At 33.0% G+C, this 23,380-nt stretch overlaps 1 protein-coding gene across 2 annotated transcripts; it reads right to left on the bottom strand.

Moving 5' to 3' along the window:
- Positions 1 to 584: 584 nt before the first annotated feature.
- On the bottom strand, positions 585 to 14,464 carry LOC148616365 (tight junction-associated protein 1-like). Of its 2 annotated transcripts, XM_088583315.1 has the most exons (9): positions 14,363 to 14,464; positions 12,656 to 12,740; positions 11,962 to 12,011; positions 9,345 to 9,509; positions 8,891 to 8,957; positions 8,092 to 8,199; positions 7,574 to 7,657; positions 7,028 to 7,372; positions 585 to 6,561 (listed from the first exon to the last, which is right to left on the bottom strand). In XM_088583315.1, exons 2-9 carry the CDS (start codon positions 12,728 to 12,730, stop codon positions 6,535 to 6,537), a joined length of 921 nt encoding a protein of 306 aa, XP_088439441.1. In that variant the 5' UTR covers positions 12,731 to 12,740; positions 14,363 to 14,464; the 3' UTR covers positions 585 to 6,534. The 2 variants fall into 2 exon arrangements, with proteins under 2 accessions (XP_088439441.1, XP_088439439.1); XM_088583313.1 differs by having other exon boundaries at positions 585 to 7,372.
- Positions 14,465 to 23,380: the final 8,916 nt, after the last annotated feature.

The following is a 23,380-nucleotide window of genomic DNA, read 5'->3' as shown; positions in this document are numbered from 1 at the left end:
CTTGGTGCGACCCTGTATAGATGAACAGAATTCCAACCTCTTATGAAGTAAGATTATGATCAAATGGCAAACACTACAGTGATGCTCTAAACTGAAGTAATTTCTATACTGCTCAGTAGAATGATAGTCACATTAGACAGATGATCTTTTCATACAGGTTAATTTTACTTAGTATGTTTCATGCATACTCTGTTAAGACAGGTTATTTCTTAATATAGGTGGTAGCTAAAACAGGTTCGACTTTATGTACAATAACTGTTCACAATAAAAATCAACATGCCAACCATTCAAGTTCCACTTTCCCTGGGTATAATTTGACTGGAAGTTACCACAAACGTCAGACAATAATTATTGTAAAGCTTTGCTACAATATAATGAGAATGGATATGATGAATATGTAAAAGAGACAACAACCCCACTGGGATGAAAAATGTCAGCTCAAGGCCACTCATGGGTCTTCAATGAACGAGGAGGAAATCTTTACAAAACAGGGCAGACTGCAGCCGGTCCCAAAACAACATTATACACAGGTAGAGCAAAGTAGTTGCCCCTATTCACTCTAGTAACATTTTGTATTAACAAAATTAACACTTTCTAAATGATTTTATTTGATAACATTAAACAATACAGACAATAAGTTCTACACAAGTTATGTGGAGAATACTAACAGTATGGTGTCCATCGAAGCTTTTAACTTCTAAATAATAGGTCACAGTTATATAGGACTTATATAGATGTCTAACTCATGAGGTGTGTACATGGATATATATATATACCCCTATACTCATTTCTTCATCTAAAAAAAATAACATACACATTACTGGTAGTTCAAAAGAATTTGAAAATCGGTTATTCAACAAATAAAATAAAAACCTTGAAAATTCAGCCAGATTATTTAATACATCATGAGACATTTTTATGAAGAAAATAAATAACACATACACGAAACTTCTAAAATAATATTACACCAATTAACCCCTAACCTTTACACAAGTTCTTGGGGAAAACAATATAGAAGCACTGTTTTCTGACTCCTTTCTCAAATAGAATGTGTGAATTATGTACTCCAGGAATAAGTTATTGTTTCATTATTATGATGTGATAAAAATAGGTCTTTCATAAAATAATAGGCCTGAAACTGGTGGGAGTGAATCTGTCCTTTTAGAAATAATTGTGATTTACTATTGCAAGAATGTGGGCAAATTGCAAAAATAAATGAAAGCAAACAGGTTTGAATTAACAGTATGTAAATATTATTTAAGATGTTGAACACTATTAGTATCTTGAGAGTAATTGTTCACGTCTTTAGATGACCCATTAATTTATGATCTTCATGAATAACTATTGTATTTAGTGATATCAGGTTTTACAAAATACATAGCAACAAAAAAAAACATGCAGTTACAAGTATTGCCATGCAAGGGATACCAAAAACATACCATAAATTGATATCGGACAGAGACCAAATTCACTTACAATGGTATGTTCGGTCAATATTAGGCAACATGCCAAATTAAAAATAAATCCATCCAATGGGATTTGAGATAATTACTAGTATACTAAAAAGGATGTAATGACAGTAAAATGAACGAGATGACTCCAATATACCTTCTCTCAGTGAGGATCTAAAAATGACACCGAAATTAACATCATTTATTGCATTGCCTATCATTAAACAACTACATTGTAAATGTATTAATTTTCGCGGTTGCTAAATTACGTGGATTCTGTCAGGTGAACATTCACGTTTTCAAAAGATGATAAGTGTTCTATAGTGTAAACAATCAATCTTGCAGGTACCATTTTTGTGCACTTTTCTGTCCACTGTGAAATAAAGTGAAAATTAGTACACTTCAAAAATTTATACTTTTACAGTACTTGTCATATACATTACTATTATCACAAGGAGAAAATGACAATTTTTTTACAAGACATTTTGTAAAAAAAAAAAACGTCCATTACTGCATGATTAGTATCAACTGAAACATATACTAGTTTATCTAACACTATGAATGGTAAGATCCAGTCATTGATGACAATGTTCTTAGCATTGTTTTTTGATAAAAAGTCCATGACAAATGTATAAAAACAGAACTACACTCTAATCCTGAAAATAAAACATAACTACAACATTATAGATACTATGTGCAGCACCTGGCTTTCTGTGTATCATATACACATTAATACCCAATCAAATGGACAAATAATTACAGAGTTATGACAATTTCATATTTGAAATTTAAAAAATCGGCCAAGTTTTCTGCAATTTTATGATACAATGCATTTAATACTGAATTTAATTTTACAGAAGTAGTAGTTCTATCAGCTACTTCTATTAATATTTTCTTAAAACTTCAATGCTCTTTCTGAACGCTTATTTTGATTGAACTATATTTTAACCTTTCACTCTATCTACACATGCTTACAAAACATTCTAATATGACACCCTATATGAGTCAAACAAAATACAATGTGAATTACCCAATATATCTGGGTGATCCAGATGCAAAATAATTCTTTTTTTATGATATTAGATTAGAAATAATTCATGGTATGTATGATGCTGTACTTATTCACACATTAGCTGGCCTTTATACTTGTATTTTCTACTCAGATTCTCCTTCAGTAATGAGTGGTTTTAATTATTTCCCCACTCAAGATGGTAAAATCAAAATTTTCAACATGCAAGCTTTAGCGAGCACGATAAAAATCTTAAATTTCCTTGAGAGTGCAGAAATAATTTCAATCAAGAATAGGTTGAAGGAAAATTGGTTTCCTCCATTAAATCTGCAGAAAACTTGGAAATATAAAACACTCTCCCAGAAATTTAATTACAGTGTGCTGGTTAAAATGTCACATGTACTTTTAATCACTGGCTTAGAATGGGAGAAACTTTGTTTACCCATTGACCCAATCCATGTGTAAATGAGTAAAACTTGTACAACACTATTCCCCATGAATTATTTCTTAAATCTACTTGTATTTCACACTTATGCATTATTATTTTCACATGGCAGTTACTTTGAATCACATTTGGTACAAATAACTTAATTCAAAGGCATTTCAAAAACATTAAAGACAAGAAACTGTGTCCATATGACGTTGGTGCCCTGTTTTCCAATTTAATAATTTATATATAATTTGCAAAGAACTATGCACTTGGAACATTAAAATAGCATGAACACATATATTTTAAATCATGCACCACTGTACTTGCTTCATATAAACAAAGATTCACCTGGTCCATGCTCTAAGTTTTTAGTGGAGTCCAAGTTGCTCATTTGCTTTGTATGTGTGATTTTGGTTGCTTTGTGTTCTTTGTTGTGTGTGTCTTTTTTTCATGTCTGGTCTTTGTCCCTAGATTGCATTCTTTTGATTACCGCTATAATCTTGGTTCCCTTGATTACTCTTTCACTCAAATATATTTCAGTATAATTTTTTTAATCATTTAAAACAAGAACCTTTGAGAAGATGGGTGACAGGGGCCCAGCTCTTGACATCTACACTACAACATGTATAAGTAACCTTCACTTAGCATTCCACTATCACTGGAATAAAATTGGCTTGTACAATTAAGAATACTGACTGATGAACTATTACACTGTACAATATAAAACTATAATTCATTTAAAAATCTCTTTTTGAAAGAATAAAATATCTAACTACATAATTTACAAAAAAAAATTTGGCACACAATTAAATATAGTTATTCCATTATGCTTCTTTCTAAGTTATTCAGAGTACAAATTCAAATAAACACAAGCCAAATCTACCTAAATTCTTAAAATAAAAAACACAATAAAAAATATTCCAAATAAATTTATTAACAAAAAAATTTCTATTCTTCAACATTCAGTAAGTCATAGAAAAATGGTATCTTTTACTGAAAACAATGACAACTGTTTGGTGGGTAATTTTCACAGGGTGCTTATTTTGTTGCATTTCAGCCATCTGTTTAAAAGGCCAAAATAAATTCAGCAATATATTCAGCATAAGTACTTTGTGCACCCTAGGAATCTGCCAAAATTAGAAACACTATAAGTTAGCGCACACTTTACTTGCCAAATTTTACATACGCCAAAATAACTTGCCATACAGTACTTAAACTAATACATCAAATGTGATTACATCAGCCCTGATTTCATGATGTTTAACAATGGTCAGTTTGTCAATACTGGTAACTTAAAACTATTAGGCAGCGCATTATTAGCTGATAGTCCCTTTGGAGTAAGAAGTTAGTCCACATAAGAGAGAAAAGGGCATTTATTGGCCTGTAAGGGACTGAGTCACATATGGGCCTTTACATTTCACTTATTTACAGTCCTTAAAATATTGCTTAGAAACTTAAAAATCCACAACATTTAAGAAAGAGAATGTTTTAAGATTTCAAAATCACAATCAGACGACAACACTATATCATGGTAATAAAATAGCAAGATGAGCTACAGAATAAATGAGCCTAACTTTAGCAATTCAGTGGGTTATTAACAAGCATGTTTCAGATTTTATTAATGTAACTAGATTGGACTTAAAATTGAATCCGAATTTTAAATGTTCCCAAAAGGATCATAATAAACAAATATGAATTAATTAGTAATAAATAATAGAAAATTAACAATGGTGTGAATACATCAAAATCTTGTTTCCATTTTTCTTTCAATATATAATACTTCTTGGAAATTAAGCATTCTTGTAAGAAGTGAAGAATAACTGCAAATTGTTCAACAATTACCATGAGTTCAGAAGTCTTGATAAAACACAAATGGTAGGCATGTTGATATAACAAAGAGTTGAAATGTTGATACCTCAACAACAGAGGGAAGATATATCATGGCAAAAAATGGTACATATGTGATATTTTTTAAGAGGGAAGAAATGATGACACCATGGCAACAGAGGGGAGACATGTTGATACCATGACAGATGTACATCTTATAAACAACAAGAAGCTTTTAGTTCAATGCACAAATAAACTTTGATTTCAAGATGCTCCTGAAAAATATGAGAATTATGTGTCTTCATTGTCATTCAACATATAGAAGGTTACAGGACCTTGTTTCAATACACAAGGCAGAAGTATTACTGATTTCTATTTTAGACAGGTGCCTGTGGTTCTCTAATACAATATCAAGAGGCAATAATCAATATTTACTTCACAAGTATGTAAGATGTATGAATGGATGTATGAAAGTAACATTGAAAGGCCCTTTGGAGTAAGGATATAAAAAAAGACTGCCCTAATACCAGTACAATCTCTTTGCCATATCATGCAACTATACTACCAATCACCTATCATGTACCTTAACTTCATCTTGTTCAATTCTCATACAAATGCTAATAATACGTTAGGACTAGATGTACACATTTTATGTATTTGTCTCCATTGGATTAATGTTTAACTTCTCAATATGTTGTCTTACAAAAAGCTGTGAAAATAATAATTTTTATATAATACACTACAAAATTAAGGAATGTTGATAAAAAGCTTAAAAATATCCCAACATCCTGTCAAATTCATGAAAATATTCTGTACCACTACCAAGCTTTGCAATACAGTATCATTGTTGTGCTTAAATCCCTTAGTATTGAATCACAAGAGAAACAATGATTAAAATTGGGGTTACAAGAAAAAGGAAGATTTGGAAGTGCATGTTCAATAAAATAATGAAAAGATTAAAAATCCATATCATCTTCACATGTATAATGAATATTTGATCATTATCATACCACTTTAAAATATAACTAAAAAAATATTTAAAATGAAAGATAATTCATAATAGTAGACAGAATCATTGATCACTGTAACAGAATAAAATTAACTCTTCCAAATATAAGTCTAACTATCAAGAACTATTTTGTTCTCAGTCCTATCAGCTATTTTAAGTGTAAATGTTTGTAAGAATCGGGCAAAATGGGAAAAATCAGAAAAATGCATGTCAAAAACCCACCGATCTGATAAGGTAATATCACTCAAAGATACCTTCTCTACTTCAAAATAACACTATTTTATCTCTGCATCACTGGCTTTGCTCAGAAATTTTTCAATAGAATGTTAGAAAAATACAGGTATTTGACAGAGTTATCTGCCCTTCAAATGTTCATTTTCAGTGCATTTCAATGAAATTGTAACTCAATGGCCAAGCACGATATGGAAAATCTTGTCTGTTTTTCTTGATTCTGATGGTGCACATAGTCAAATTACACTATCAAATTGATGGGTTTTTTCATACCATATTTCACTCACTGCCTGATTCTTACAGGGGCTGACACTTAATGGAGTGTCAGATAACCAGTTTAATTGCCAAATCAATAAAATCAAATGCCCACTTAAGTCTCACCTATTTTTTGCCCATGAACAATGCTAAAATCACTCACATAAAAGGTAAAAGATCTGAGGACCAGTCCATTAACTTTGATCTGCCTTAATCAGTGATACAATAGTAGAGTATCCTTATTATAAATATTGCAGAAGTTTAAATTAACATGCTTAAAAGATAAACAGACATAAAAAGCTCAGACAGTTTCTTATACTACCTATGAGTATCCATCAAAATCTGAAAACTAAAGAAAAGCAGTATTAAGCATAACGAAATCTACAGCAAGAAAGAAATAAGTTTTGAGTATTCATTTGTTTGTATTATAAGTCTGTCCTTTTACAAAGGAACTAAAAAAAAAGATAAATCATGGTATGATGCAAACACATAAATCATTCAAATAAAAGCAAACATTCATTCCCACATGCAAAACAATAAAATGGACTATGATGCATATTTGCAAAAGAATAAAAGAAACCTTACTGCATAATCTCGATGGTCACAAGCAGGGTTGCAAACAAAACATTATATATATAACATCACCACTAACTTAATAGATCAAGCACTCAACAGAATTTTTCAAGATTGTACTAATAAAAATTAAAACAATTCATGATTTTGAATACATTACTTTTTTAAATGTCAGTCTCTGTTGAATTCAAGCGCATCCTACCATGAGGTCGATGCACTCTTGTGTTGCTATAGTTACTTACTACATCACGTGATATATTCACTTGGACTTCTTTGTCATGATATGTCACATCGTCATTACATTTCACACATAAGTACACTCTACGTGGTTTACGCTTTGGTTCATTAGGCGTCAATACTTTAGTAATGAGATTCATTGGAACTGTATCATTTGTTTCGTCAGTTTTGTCTTGATTATCTCCCTTTGGGTGATTATTTATAGAATACACCATGGCTGTAGGAGGAAAAGTTGGCATAGGAACTCGGATTAGTTTTGTTGTGTCGTTAGATGGCGGAGCTTCTTCACAATTTAATCTTTGTTCCTGGGTCATATGTTTCTTCACTCTCTCTTGAAACTCTATTGGCAGCTGTGAAAAAAAAAAGAAATGTTTGCATAGTTGACCAAGGTAACAGAAATTTCTGAGTTTTGTTTTTATTTCAAAACAGGAGTTTGATTTCCTGAGCAGGAAGATCGGTGACAACCATTGAATGCCAACTTTTCAATCCTCAAGGCTGCAGGTTTACATGTATGTGTGATTAATGTGATGTTTAAAGAGAAAAGTACTTACTGTATTGAGTTTATGTGATATAAAGTTTGATGGACGACACTGTAAAAGTTGTACTGCTATATTACAATCTGTTCTAAATTTCTCCTGGAATTAAAAAAAAATTATTACTAAGAATTTGAAATTCAAATTGAGATAAGGCAGACAAAAGCAAAATTTACATAGAAAATAAAGTTATACTAACAAAATTTTGTTGTTGAAATGAAAAATAAAAATATTTTGTTCCCTGACCACCTCATGTCTTGACCCCCCCAACCGATTGACTTATTTTCAAGTTAAAAGCAAAAAACAGTACCACCGAACGACCCAACATTTTGCAGATGGTAGTCAATTTTCAGGTTCCACAAAGTCTGGATAGCTTTTTAAGTGGTTTTCTATCCCAACCTACTGACCCATTTTTTCCTGACATGTATCATGAAATAGAGGTATACTTTTGTCTTATTAGCCTTTCGACAAAACTTTTACAGAAAGTATGAGTTATTGACTTCAGTTCACTTAGGTATTTTATTACAATGACTTACATTTTCTTCTTCCATATCTGTGACACACAGCCTGGCTTCCACAAGTTTGGATGTCACTGAGGACAGTTCTTTCTGTAAAGTCATTTTATCTGACTCAAAACCAGCAACCTTCAATGTAAATTGTACCATTTACACATTTGATTTATTAAAATTATACAGCATTGTGCGAAAATAGTACAGAATACACTTTATACTTGTATGAACTAAGGTAATGATCAATCATATATTGTAATGATATTTAAATAAATGGGTTTCATTTTTCGACATTTCAGGATAGTTTTCTTAGATCAAGGATTTTTTATATTACAAGTCATAGTAAAGAATATGTTTAATGTTTATAAGGCTGAAAAAAGTTCATACCCATCACACTATTATATGAATCCAGTTGAAAGATATTCTTGTTTCTAATTATTCTACAAATATTCTTCTATAATAATCAGATATTCTATCAAAGCTTCTTACTGTTTCATGCAAAATTTCCTTAAATCTTCTTTCATAAACAATTAATATGGTAATGTTTATTACAATGAGATGAACCTCTTTTGGACAGATAAATTACTGGTTTATTTGAGATTCCATTAAGACAAGATTTACTATATGATAAGCTGGATTGGTTACATGTGGAACCTCTAGTTGTCTGATCTTGTAAGTTTTAATTGGTTACATGTGGAACCTCTAGTTGTCTGATCTTGATATCAGTTTACTTTAACAAACAAAAGTTTGTTTTGTTGAGTCACAAAAAATGTTCAGGTCCTTTTTATATTATTGTCCTAATTTTATCAAAACAACAACTACAAACCACTTTTAGCATCTTATCTTCCAAGTTATGGTTCACTTTCTGTAGCTTTTTATGACTTTCATATAATCTGAAATACACAGTACCAGTAACTTGTCAAAAATTCATTATCAAACTGTAGTTAAGCAAGTGTTACAACAGTACTATACTCTTGAAATTTTAAAGCATGTGAAGTGTTTTGATATTGAAAATTTTCACTATTAGGAGAGTAGAAACATAGTTTTATAGACCATTTTATCTTTGTATGTAGCTTGTTCTAGACAACCTACTCATCTTAGGTGATGTCATATGACAAACTAATTTATTTTGATAATGTAAAAATTCAATTGGGAACAATTAACTTCCTAGAGTAAAAAAAATCTGTAATGAGTGGAAAAATATTTAATACACTGGTCAGGAGGTGTGACAATTAAGCAGAAATGAGAGACGATGTGTTTCCCATGCTGTAACACCCTACCTATCATATCTATCTCTCAGTTTATTTAATTCATCTCTAAGTTTAAAGACTTCATTTTCAGCAGCAAGTTTACTGTCTATCAATTCATGTTCTATCTGTGATAATCTATTATTACTCTTCCTTAACTGGCTCTCTAATTCCTCTATCTGCTGGTGCATATCCAAACTGGGAAAAAATTAATAAAAATTCAAATTATACAATGGTTGAGCTGAAATTGACAACTCCTATATCTGTTGGTACATGTCCAAACTGGAATAAAAATGAAAAAAAAAATACACAATGGCTGTACTAAAATAAGCTTTTCAACTCCTTTGCCTATTTGTACCAAACTATAAAAAAGAAATATAACAGTTCTTATCATAGATGAAATAAAATATGTGCACAATGGCATCATGTGAAAGTTTCATCAAATTCCATTCAGCAGTTTCAGAGCTGATTAGAACTGGGCACAGGTGGACAGATATCAGCTGAATGGTCACTAAAACCACCCATATTGGATGGAAACACTGATAACCTATATTATTTCACTATTATTTTTATTTCGTTCAGCTATAATTATTCACTGATCTGTCATGATTAATTCATATCACATGCAATGTACATGTCTACATCAATATGGTATATAATGAACATACATGTACTTTGTACTTTGTCTGAAATGCCTACATATATTTTTCATTGATTTATTTGATGAAATTCTATGGTTAATTTTTAAACATTCCCACACATGAATCATATAAATTCATGGTCAGATCTCCTTAACTGCTAACTATATTATTTCTATATAGCAACTTCTGTTACACTCATTGATCAAAACAGCTGCCGCATTAAAAACATAGTATATACACTTAAAAAAGAAACAAAGATATCAATAAGTATATCATTTACAGATTTTAAGCCCATGATATCAATAAAATGCAAATATAGTTCTCATCCTTTTCTTGGGCATATTTTAAGACGCTAAAATATCCTTGTGAAAATCAGGCAGATCCTTTGGGTGGCTCAGAGTAAATTTTATCCCACCTATTTTTTTGTTCTAAGGTAATATATACATCATATGTATGTTAAATAGCATAAAATTTGTTTTAAATCGACAATGGAAGGCTCAGAAAATCATTTTATGGTTCCCTAACAAAGCAGCCAAATTTTGTTCAAATTGGGGAGTAATCTCCTTTTATTCAATAAATTTCAATGCTTTCTATGTAATTTTTTTTCTCTTAAATGATTGAAGTTAATCAAAAACCAACTTTTAACTTCAAGAAAGGATGCATTTGTGATATGAAATGGATGATTTTATTTTAAAACAAAATTTTTTTGCAAAGCACTCCCTTTTATTTAAAATACATGTATTTTCATTGAAATAATTTGCCATGTGCAAACACATTCATATTTATGTTATATAAAGATTTCTTAAAATAGTGATTGTTCATAAAAATTATTTTAAAACAATTTTGATAAATCAAAGAATATTTGAAAGCCCCAGATTTTTTTTTAATTGGACATTTGAGTACCAGTAATAGCAACAGAACGTTTCTGCTTTCAGAATTTTAAAATATTTTAATTTTAATCTTTTAGTATAGTTATCCCATACACATTATCTTCGATTTAAACATAAACCCTATGTAAGCAAAGGTCACTAAAGTACATTCTTCCCCCATCCTCTATGGTCAAAGTGAAAAAGGATGATTATGTTGCTTCAGTCTGATATTGAGTCCTACTATATGCCTGTATGAAGCTTCCGTCAAAACATCAAGTGGTTGTGATAATTTACAGAGAAAACAGTAACAAAAACAAAACATCAAGTGGTTGTGATAGTAGTTACAGAGAAAATGGTAACAAAAAGTTGTGTCCTGACAAATGGAGGGTCACCATAAACCTCCTATTAAGCAAGGGGTGTAAATGATGAAGTTTTCAGCCTTAAAAATTGATCCTAGCACTTACATGTTCAAATTATATATCCCATGAGGTAAAAACTTTTGTGTAAAATGTCCAGGAGAGTAATTTCTTAATTTCTCAAAAAAGAGTTCTAGCTAATATACAAAAAATTAAAGATATAAATCAGGAGAAGTAGAAAGTTGGTCTTCAATCAGCAACATGGGTGTTGAGATTTTAAAAAATGAGAAAAGGAATGCTATGTTTGAAAAGCAATTGTCCCTATCTTTCAGAAGTGAAAAAAAAATATTAGTGTCCTTGGCCAAACAGTTCTGAATGTACATGTACATGTATCACTTGATTACTTAACACCTTAACAAGAAATCTGTGAGCAATGACTCAATAATGATACCCCTGCTTTCAACCATAATGTAAAGAAAATAAACAAAGTCCTCAGTAAACAGAAAGTTGTTGTCATTTTTTTTGAAAATGAATTCAACCACATGAAGTACATACAAGAAGAAAGTGTTAACATTTCAAGCTGCTGTGATGAGCTGAAAAAAATCTGCAGAAGGAAACAAAGATAAGGTTAAAACAGTATACCTCCTCTTATCATGGGTATAATAGGTCAAATTTACAAAAACAGTACTCTCAGTGCAAGTATCTTCAGAACTCAAGGATGAGACAGATAGTCAAACTGGAACATTAAAAGACAACATACTAAGTTACATGATGATGGTATTACCTTGAATCACTAGAAAATCCATTACAGCTCGCACAGGTACACCCACATTCCTAAAAATAGAAGTATAATTGTTAATCCAATCAGTTGCTTGATTGTTAAAAGTTATTTAAAAAGTGAAATATATTTCTTTATATATATTTTTGTTCCAAGTTTCTGTAATTGGTAATTGTTTTCATAATTGTTTTATGAAAAACAAGTGTATATGGTACAGTACAATAACTATCCATCTGATTTCATATTCTAAGAATTACACTGTCTACCTTGCCATTTTAGCTGTTTGCAATCTTATATTTGATCTGGTGACAAAAATAACTAGTTGGCAACTTTATAGCAATCAGGTTTTGTATATTAGTACTAACACGAAGTTTGTAATCGAGAGGCATCGCTTCCAATCAAGCAATTTCATATCAGCTACTTAGTCATGTTATGCTTCATGTACTTGCACATTTATTTTACTCATTGTTTTTTTGTTTTAATCAATTCCCCTCTTTTACAGAAGGTAAAGCCAAATATGTATTTTTTGTAAATAAGATATGATGTACAACTTATCATGCTAAAGCTAAACCAATCTGCATATAAAGAGTTGATACACTGATAAAAAAAGTTTAGCTCAGACATACTATAAATGGAAAATGTGAACTCACTAATGGTCCAATTTAATATCAAGATGATAACTCAGGTTTTTTTAGTATACCTTGCAGGCCTTTGACATTTCTGTTATGTTCAATGTAGTGAGGATTAAATCTGCTGACTTTTCTCTCCTGTGCATTTTCTATTACCTGGTCAAAAAAAAAATCATTATTCAGATAAATTTAAACATTTTCATTTTTTACATTTCATAAGTCCTTGCAAAATAAAATCATGATTGCAACATACCTTAGTATATTTATTTAAGTATATATACATATTGTAACAAACAGCTTAAAATGTTCTACAGAATTTGTTAAATTTGGTGACAGAAATTAAAAGCACAGTAAGTCTGAAACTAGGTACTTAGTCCTACAAATAAACCGCCAGAAGAGATTAATATTTAGTGGTTGTTTTCACAATCTTGAAGGTAAAATTCATTGTCAGTAAAGATGTCATAACACAATTTCTATTATGACGACAAAATTTGAGACGGCTTGAATTGAACTGATTTAAGCACAAATTAGTGTGATGTCAAGCTTCAATTTAATTGGCTAATTGCGGAAATTTAAATAACATGTAACCAGAAGCTATTCCAAAATATCAAGTCATTTGTGGAGACGGATAATTCCTTATTTTTCTAAGGTGAATATCATCAAATATACTTGTGACAGGATAGCCTACCTGCATTGTAGTAGGTAGTGAGATATAAAAATAGCCAGTTAATTTATTCTATAACCAAATTGGTTTGTCAATAACCTGTCACCATGCTATCTAGGTTTGATCTTTGGTGGTGACAGAACAAATTTGTGAGATAAATTCCATTACATACTAATAAATATTTTATCATTATGCCAATGATGGACCCTATAAACCGATTGTGTAGAAGATTTCGATAGTTGCAACAAATTTGTAAATGTAAAATGTGAATATCAGGGATTAACATTATTAACTGAAGGCATTTATGCACAATCACCTCACTACATACACTAGATTTTGAAACGATACAAAACTGTAGTGTTATTCAACCAACTAATTTTAAAATCTTGGGCTGAATTCGAGAACTGTCTTAATCATGCAATACTTGCATTGTTTACATTATTGCCAATTTGAACTGCATGATAATAAAAACTACTCTTTGAAAATAATCGTTTTATGTTTAAACTAAATTCAAATTTAGTTTTTAGTACTTCTCCATCTAAGAATCAGGCAAAATGTGTATCGGGTGTGGCACATGAAGGGAAAAAACCACAGAGATTTTATTGCATTAACCAAGTATTTATACCTGATTACCACCAAAAATAACCATCCAAGTGTTTGTAAAAGTTGCCTTTTTAAGATATTGATACATGTAGGTCAAATTTAGTTGAAATGCACTATGGAAAATTGGCAGGAAAAATTTCCAACACTTTTTCCTTATATAAGCAGTCAAAAAATATCTATGTCACAGATCCTTCAGGACAAATTTAAATAGCTGTTCAGTTGTTTTCAAGATGTATTGAATATATTTCAGTTAAGTTATCAGTTTCTTTCTTCAAAAGAAGATTTTATAGTTGGCAACAAGTAACAGAAAATGCGAATTTTACCCGAGGCCAAGATATATATATATAAGTAAATCACAGCTTGGGTCGCCCTGGTAGATCCCACGTCATTCTAAAAACATCACATTGTTCATACACAGTGCATTCTTGCTTCATTGGAGTTAAACTGTTTTAATTATAGAAAAGCCTGTAAACAATCTATAAGTGATATTTCAAGATAAGGAATAACATACACAGTTAGTTCATACAACATAAGATATCAAACATTTTGTGTTGACAGGTGCCACACATCATCATCATAAACAAATGATTTATCCCGCTTTCCATTAATGATTGATGAATCGGACCCAAACAAAATCGGACCCTAGCAAAACCCGACCAAATGTAACAAAGGAATTATACAGTTTAAGATACTGACTGGAACATATAAAGTTCAAGAAATTCAGAACAAATTTGATAATATTAAAATTAACTGTAAGTTATGAGATAAAGTACCAGAGGATTATAAGCACTTCTTCTAAAGTGCCTAAATCTAGAACATACTAGGGAAAAGCATAGATATAGACCGATCAGCACTCTAATGGCCAATAGTATAGACTTACCGGAAAGTCAAAAGTGCATTCACAGATATGATACGATAGCTATATATATGTAGCTCTGGGTGTACAGGGGATGCAGAAATGCTTTATTTCCATATGATTTGCGTCGTCTTTTGTAAAAAGCTCTAGAACTTTTGTTGTACTGTTTTATATGTATCGACTCATAATGCCATGATACTCATTTAGATTAACACAAGTTCACTCTTTTTAGATAGTTAATAACAGCTTTGGGTTTCGCAATATGAAATTAAAAAAAAAAATATTTGCTTTCAGCTTTTAACCTTACTCTCCTTTAAGCTATTAAATATAGGATGTCATAGCAAATAAAAGGGAGCATTTAAGTAATCCAAATCATATCTTATTTACGTATATACATATCGCACAATTTTGAATAAATCTATTTCAGATCTTTGCGCAAATTTTCTAGAATTAGAAACTGATCATTTATAGACACTTTTAAAGGTCACTTTTAATACTTTTAAACTTTTATTCTATTTTAATATTTTATGAGCTTTTTTGAACCCACTGTAAATAAGCCCTTCTTTTATTTTTTTCATTTTTTTCTTTCATCTTATAATATGAAATTACGCGTGTGTCCTCCCGATTACGCGGTGACCCTTGTCATAGGGTGAATGGTATCCGGAGTACAAGACAAGACATGACAAAATCGGACAACTACCTTAACTTAGCTATGTCATTACTCTATTACACATGATACACATATAACAATAAGAACTATAGCAATTGATCAGCTCAATAAAGATTACCTCTATCAAAAAATGTAATGTACATACATGGTACGGTAATGGCATAACTTCTTGTATGTTTAAACTGTTCTGGATCTGGTTGTTCATTGAAGAACCATGGATGGCATTTGGGTTGCCCGACATTCATGGTTTCTAAAATGTCCATGTGATCCTAATGAAAGTTTCAACGTAAACCATACACTTATTCAATTCAGGACTAAAATATACATATGTTACCAATAAGGTAAAAAAAATAATTACATTCCCATTTTTTAATCCGTCAAGCAGTGTATGATGAGCCCCCATATAATAGATGTTCACTGCAGGCCTATACCTGGATCCCACTATATCACAGTATATTACCGCGGCTAAAGCAAGAGTGTGGAAAAAATTTCAAGTGATTTTTTGGCCATCTTATTTTTTTTCTACTAAAGTCACAATATATTACACCGGCGATACTATTTGCTATAAATCTAGCCTACAGAACTCCACGATGGAGGAAACCGGCTTGTTGTGATACAAATAAAGATCATGCCTTAGCCTTAGTACTTATATGTGTCTTTATGCCAACTAGAGGGTGAACTGAACTATACGACCAAAACAAATGTACTCTAAATCAGCAACGGAATGCCTTTCCACCAAAAAGAAATGTAAATGCACTAAAAGACTATGCAACAAGGGCCTGAATCACTCGTCTCACAAATCAAGCTCTAATAATTAAGTAAATGTATCATGTTTTGTAAGCTTGATTGATAAATTTAAATGTTGAAAAAGAGCATATATTGATGAATGTTGTAATGTGATGAATGGGGGGGGGGGGGGTGGGGGGTGGTGGGCATTAGCCAGTATACATTTGCTGAAAAAGAATACAAAATGTAGTTAAAGCATGGCTATACAACATATTCATCATAACCATTCAACTCAGGAGACGATGTTTAATATTTATACCAAATATCGTTGAATTCAAAGCAATTATAAAATTCAAAATTAAGAAAACATCTTGACCCCTATGTTCTATTTTTAGTAACTACAGCCATGTTTTCTACCGATGAAATATTTTAAACCACCAGTTTGTGCAGGGTATTATCATGCTGTGTTTCGGGTCTTATATGGGAAGTTACGTTGTTTTATTGTTTCTGCTTATCTCGATTTCATATTTGTTTTTCTGTTGGGGAAGTCGCTTACGCATGTGCTACTTTGCGAGGGACAGGGACTCGGCGGAAGGGACTTAAAACAAACCAAATTCACTTATAGTTCACATGATTATTCTTGTCACCAGCTAAGTCATATATACAACAATAATGATTGATGAAAGAAAGTTACAATAATAAAGAGTAAGCGTCCTCTGCTTTTCTAGAGACACCCACCGAGTTGCTACAAAAGTCAAGTCCGGGGTAGACAAACGAGGAAAGGAAAACTATGACCCGTTGAATAAATCAGTTTTCATGGTGCAGATGGGTACACCATAACGATCCACGAGTTCATGATGACGACCATAAAACTTCTGTAGTAATGACTTCAATCTTGTAGCAACATAACATTGTTTCAGAAGCCTATTTGTTACAGTTCTATCGCGATACAAAAAGTCTGCGTAGTTTCGGTAAGCTCTGGCATAACCTACGAGTTGTGATATGAACACTCCATACGTAGGTGCTGAAGGGATGTTACCATAGATGAAAGGAAAGTTGACAATTCTGAATGAAAAGTCATCACGTTTGTCGTAAAGTTTGGTCAATAGTTTTCCTTCACAGTCTGTAGTATCCTTTATCTCAAGTTCTTTGGGGTAGATGCGATGTATCAAGTCCCCGAAATTAAGATTGTTTAAAGATAATGTGTAATCTATATAGCGGAAACTGAGATTAAAGGATCTAGCCAAACGATATTCTTTCTTTCGGACCAGATCAGCTATAAAGTCAGCCTCATAAGAGTGAAGGAATAGGTCAGCAAATAGAGGAGCACAGTTTGTTCCCATTAGAATGCCGACCGTTTGTTGAAAAACGCATACACCACACTGGACTAATATGTTGTCGATCTCTTGATTACTCTTTGCAGGAATAGGTAGGTGGTGTAGCCTTGAAGTCCTCAATCTCGAGGTTCTGCAATAGCTTATTATAATTGAAAATTTTGGATGCAATGGGTGAAGTATAGGAATGTGAAATAATTGGTATGGGTTTGTCTTTGAAATATGGGGGAATTTTGTTGGTAACGGTTTTGTGATGGAGGATGTTAGCCAAATTAATTGCATCTATACCTTTGTTGACAAACGGTAGAGGAAGAAATGATCTTTTTTCTTCATCTCGACTTTTCACACAAACTGGTTTAAAGAGTCTGTGGAAACCAAAATCCAAAATGATGGCAATAATGGAGAGGTAGGGTCAGCAACAGGAGTATCAAGACTTGTTTTGTAAAGGGAGTGTAGTAGAGTGAGAGGTATAGAATAAAGTTTGGTTCTAATGTAATAAAGTAAAGAGGGGAAGGAGGCCATCAATGGAGACTTCATGTAACGTAGGTGATATATAGTGGCGATGACAATAACTCCCTTCCCGTTTTTGATTTTTGTCAAATTTTTCATTTTTTTTTAAGTGCAGGCTAGTGACAACAAAAATATACCGAAGGTTAACATGAAAAAAGCAAAGAAAAAGTTACGATCTGAACAGCAACAACTATCAACAATACTAAGGGAAAAAACAATTTAGTGAGACTATGCAAGAGTAATCAAGGAAACCAAGATTCTTGTGGAAATCAAAAGAATGTAATCCAAGGACAAAGACCAGACATAGAAAACAGACAAACGCAACAAATAACATAAAATAACCAAAATAATACATACGAAGTAACAAAAGTAAACGAGCAACTCGGACTCCACTGAAAACTGGGAGAATGGACTGAGGCTGACTTCAAAGTGTCTGTAGTAATCAAGGAAACCAAGATTCTTGCGGAAATCAAAAGAATGTAATCCAAGGACAAAGACCAGACATAGAAAGCAGACAAACGCAACAAATAACATAAAATAACCAAAATAATACATACAAAGTAACGTTTGTTTGTTTGTTGGGGTTTAACGTCCGAGCAGCAATATTACAGCTATATTCAGACAATGAACATGAAATGGATGATAAAATGAACATGAAATGAAAAAAAGAAAGGATGGGTCACAAGGATAATAGGGTCGACAAATTTGATTGCCACTGGAAAAAGGGGGGATGGGTAAGGTCGGGCAATTTAGCCTCCTGTGGCGGAGCGCAAAGGTTCCTACTCCTATCGAATACCACAGCAGGGTTCTTTAACGTGCGAGGAAAATAGCATCTTTCCCAACACGGTGCACCACTATGGTTTGCGGTCAGGTTTTCCGTATTATAGCCTGACAACCCCAGCATGTAACACGCCAGGGGTACCCCATTCCACCACCTGGGGCACACATCCCAGTTGCTCTGTGGGCAGAGCGCCTAGCCCCCGGCTAGGTTTCTGAGCACTATTTAGTCGCCTTATACGACAAGCTTAGCGCTGCTGCAGGCCTATTCTTTTAACACCCGGACCTGCACGGGGCCATACAAAGTAACAAAAGTAAACGAGCAACTCGGACTCCACTGAAAACTGGGAGAATGGACTGAGGCTGACTTCAAAGTGTCTGTAGCATCTTTTATCTCAAGTTCTTTGGGGGTAGATGTGATGTATCCAATGCCCGAAATTAGGATTGTTCAACGATAATACGTCATCTATATAGCAGAAACTGAGATCAAAGGATCTAGCTAAACGATGTTACTTCTTTTGGATCAGATCAGCTATAAAGTGAGGCTCATAAGATTGAAGAAATAGGTCAGTAAGTAGAATAGCACAATTTGTTCCCATTGGAATGTCGACCGCTTGTTAAAAAACGCACCCACCACACTGGACAAATATGTTGTCTATAAAAACTTCGAGCAAATTGAAAACATCTTCTTCTGTATATTTGGAAGATGATTTGGAATTATTTTTTACAAAGTATGAGGAATTTCTAATGATACATTTGAAGAGACATGAAGAAAATCTTCTCTGATAGTTCAAGTCATTGTAAATGAACCGATGGCTGAAGCAATTGACAATAACAGTTCACTCTTTCTGTGATTTGTCTATGACAAGAAGGCATTTGATATAGTTTGGCATAACACCATACTAAGGAAACTATATTTGTCTGGTATTACTGGAAAGTAACTAAACTACAGAGTGAAATGAAACTCAAATCTATTTCGACCTTTCCAGGAAATACAGGGTGTTCGACAGGGATAGATCGAGGGATCTATTCCCATACGGAATACAAGATCGTCATTAACAACTTGCTGGATAGATTCCAATCTAATGAATGTGAATCCTTCATCGGAACCATCTTTAGTGCCCCAACTGTGCTTAGTAGCATTAAATCCGCTTGATCTTAAATTCATGCTGGACATACAGCAAAAATATTCACGTCGATCGTGAACGCTACCGACTCGGAAATACCAACTGTGAAAGAGATCACTCACAATGGAATATACAGAGACGATGAATGCAAATTTGGTTCAAAAATCATTTGAGATGAAAAAATCTCCATATTAAGAAAGAAAAACTGCCTATTCTCTAATGAATGTCGGGTTATACGGTCTGAATGGAATATTTACAGTCTCAATCAAACTGGCTAACACATATATCATTCCGAGATTACTTGATGGACTAGAAGTTGCTAGACTAAAACATTCTGATGTAGAGAAGATGAACTTGGCTTGTAAGAACTTGATAAAACAAATACATCTACCAAAGAGGTATGCATTCTGGCGCTTACATACTACTTGGTCAGCTCCCTTCTCAGGCTGAACTACACAACAAAGTCCTGTGTACATCCTACAAGAACCGAATTCTACTGAAGCGCAGCTCGCATTAGACTATCAGTAGAAGACCGTTATTTAAACCGTTGGTTTATGATAAGTTCTAGAACAGTATGAGTTACCATCATGTCATGAAATACTAGCAATGGCTTCAGATAAGACTCGTTGGAAAGCGACCATTAAATCCACCGTCAATTTTTTTTTGGGGAAAAATAAACTGAAAGAGGTAGCTGAAGGAGAGTCATCACTTGCATACCTTAATAAGTCTGAGACACTGGTCAACCTCATAACGTCTGGGCTAGTGTAGAAAGTGCTATTCTCTACACTCACAGAAGTCCCGTCTGATCATGGACTCACATTAATGGCATGTCGTAGGGCATTATGCAGCTTTTAATATCTGAACATGTCTCATTTCAGTACATTAATACATAACTCGTTTCTTGGAATGTGCACTTTTTAGAAGAATTGTTAAACCAGAATTTATATTTTTAAAAGTGGAAGAAGATACGGACTTACAAGTAAAACATATGAATAATGCTCTTAAATTCAATGAAGATAAATCAGGATTTAAAACTCATCATCATTTACTGAAGTGTCTCCATTTCAATTTCCATTGCAAGCTCTTTAGTGGTAGTGTGATAAAACGTGAATATTTCTAAGCACGCTTAAATTAACCTCACATTTTACTTCACACCCGTCCCTTGGTCAACAAAGATATGATCGTATTTCTTCCTATATATCATTATATATTATGATAGGAACATCAAATCACGATTTCGATTTTCTCACTTTAATCTATTTAATGTTGACCTATAACACTGAATATGTAATAATTTCATTGACTGATCACGATATAAGGTTTGTATTAATATTTGTAAGAAAACAGGGCGAATTGCTGCTCTTTGTATTTTTTGAAAAAAAAAGTTTATTTTTTAAATAAAAAACGTATTTCTACACAGACATCTTTGATTTGTTTGTAAAATTGGGGAAAAGTAACACAATTTTACCACCTGGGGCACACAACCTAGTTGCTCTGTGGGCAGAGCGCCCTAGCCCCTGGCTAAGGTTCCTGAGCACTATTTAGTCGCCTTTTACGACAAGCCTAGCGCTGCTGCAGACCTATTCTTTTGACAACCGGACCTGCTCGGGTTACCCAACAGTTCATCAATCGGCTAAGATCGGCAAACTTCGAGAGATTCTGAAATGGTACGATCTCAAGCGAAGTTGCGACATGCTCTATAACCGGTTGATTTCGTAATCGTGATGACCATAATGTTTCTCATTTAAAACAACTCTGAGATTATTCCTTCTCAGCTGTATTACAGAAGTTTCAATGCTAACAGAATATTTCATCTTTTAATGTAAGACTTCCCGCTCTCGTACACGTAAAAACACACGTAGAACACATGTGTATGGTATTAGTTTTTAAGAAATGCATTGTGATCTCGTATGAAGCTAGAAATGACGGTTCTATGGCACCGATCTGCACGAATCTCAACTTCTCATAATTGTGATTTTTATGTCCAACAATTCATCAGGACTTGTCTATTCATTCTTTATAGTTGACTGTGCACGCGAACGTTTTGAGAGGTACACTGCTGTCCAATCTAGTTCTAACCCAGATATTTTGCACAGACTGTTCCTATACCTGTTATCTAGAAGATTATCCAGTCTCAGAAGTGTGGACTAAAGATCTTTTGAAAGAGCAAATCAATTTTTTAAAAATGGAGACAGCACTTCTTGGACCGTCTAATTTATAGTCTATTTCACAGATTATATCTCTTCATTGACGGACCGGAAATAAGTCAGATGGGGCTTATGTTTGCAAAGTTTGGTTGGTGATATAAAATCACTGGAAATTATCGAAGCAGGCACCATTTTTGGAATGTCTTAATCCGCCACTGCTGTTGTCTTGAATCGGATAACACAGTGGTGGTTGAACTCATATTACAATCTGTACATTTCAGCAAGAAAAAAAAATCCTGGCCTTTGAAATTATCTTCAGGTACAGCTTGTAGTTCGTGTCATTTTTCAGGAAAACCCAATGTCGTGGCTGATTCTCTTTCCAGATTCCAGAACACTTGCCTCCGTCAATACAGATAATGAATTATGGGAACTTCTTCAGTCCGTTTTTCAAATACAAACCCTTCGATGTGATCTCCTTATGAAGACATATTGACAAAAAGCTTTATTCACAAGGTTTTAAGTGCAACATATTCGTATCTCCCTTTCCCAGACTCTATGAGAGGCTATGAGGTAGACGTCATGACTTCCTTGGAAAGGAATGTTTGCTTACGAATTACCCCCTATAGATTTCTGTAGAGAGTACTTCAACAAATCTTAAAGGAAGAATCATCTGGCACAAGCAAGCATTTTTACCATGCTTTTTTGAGGGCATACGCTGGAACTACCAGTTTATATAATCTTCTTCGCGCGTGGCTTTTCAGAAATAGTTTCAATGAAGGATGTTTTTCTTTTCGCAAAGCGAGACAACTCACAAGGGTAGACAGAGAGTCAACTTAAATCTTCTACATAATGATTAGCGGACAAATTTCTGTAAATGGTGTTGTTAGAAAAGATAAGTCCTTTCAAAATTACTATTTTGCAGTTAGCTGAATTTCTGTTTCAGCTTTTAAACTGAAAACTTTGTCACCTTCCATCATTCGAGGTTATAATTCCACTATTTCTAGAACTATTCGCTAATCTCGAGGTCTTTCTGGAAAACCCAATCACTCTTAAATACCCACGAAAAAAGGTTTTAAGTCCTTCTTGGAATCTGAGTTTAATTTATCCTCCCTTAAAACCCATACTTTCATACTTTAATAAATTATGTTTTCTGCTGACTTTGGCTTCTGGTAGAAATGTGAAACTCGTGCTTTTTTCCGTTGGGAATTTATGCCTACGTTTCAATAAAGATAAGTCTTCTGTTATTCCATTAACGATTTCAACAATTATACCCAACAAAATATAGTCAAAATTGATAAACAGTGACTCCAGCTCTTCCTAACGATTCTAGTTCAAAAGTGATATGTCCAAATTCGTTGTGTTTGGGCGGCTTTAAATTCTAG

Source organism: Perna viridis, chromosome 5 (genome assembly GCF_037379345.1).
Source record: "Perna viridis isolate PV_CMFRI_1.1 ecotype Kerala chromosome 5, ASM3737934v1, whole genome shotgun sequence".
Lineage (NCBI taxonomy): Eukaryota > Metazoa > Mollusca > Bivalvia > Mytilida > Mytilidae > Perna > Perna viridis.
Note: the sequence above shows the minus strand (reverse complement) of the source record. Positions and strands in the feature narration are given on the sequence as shown.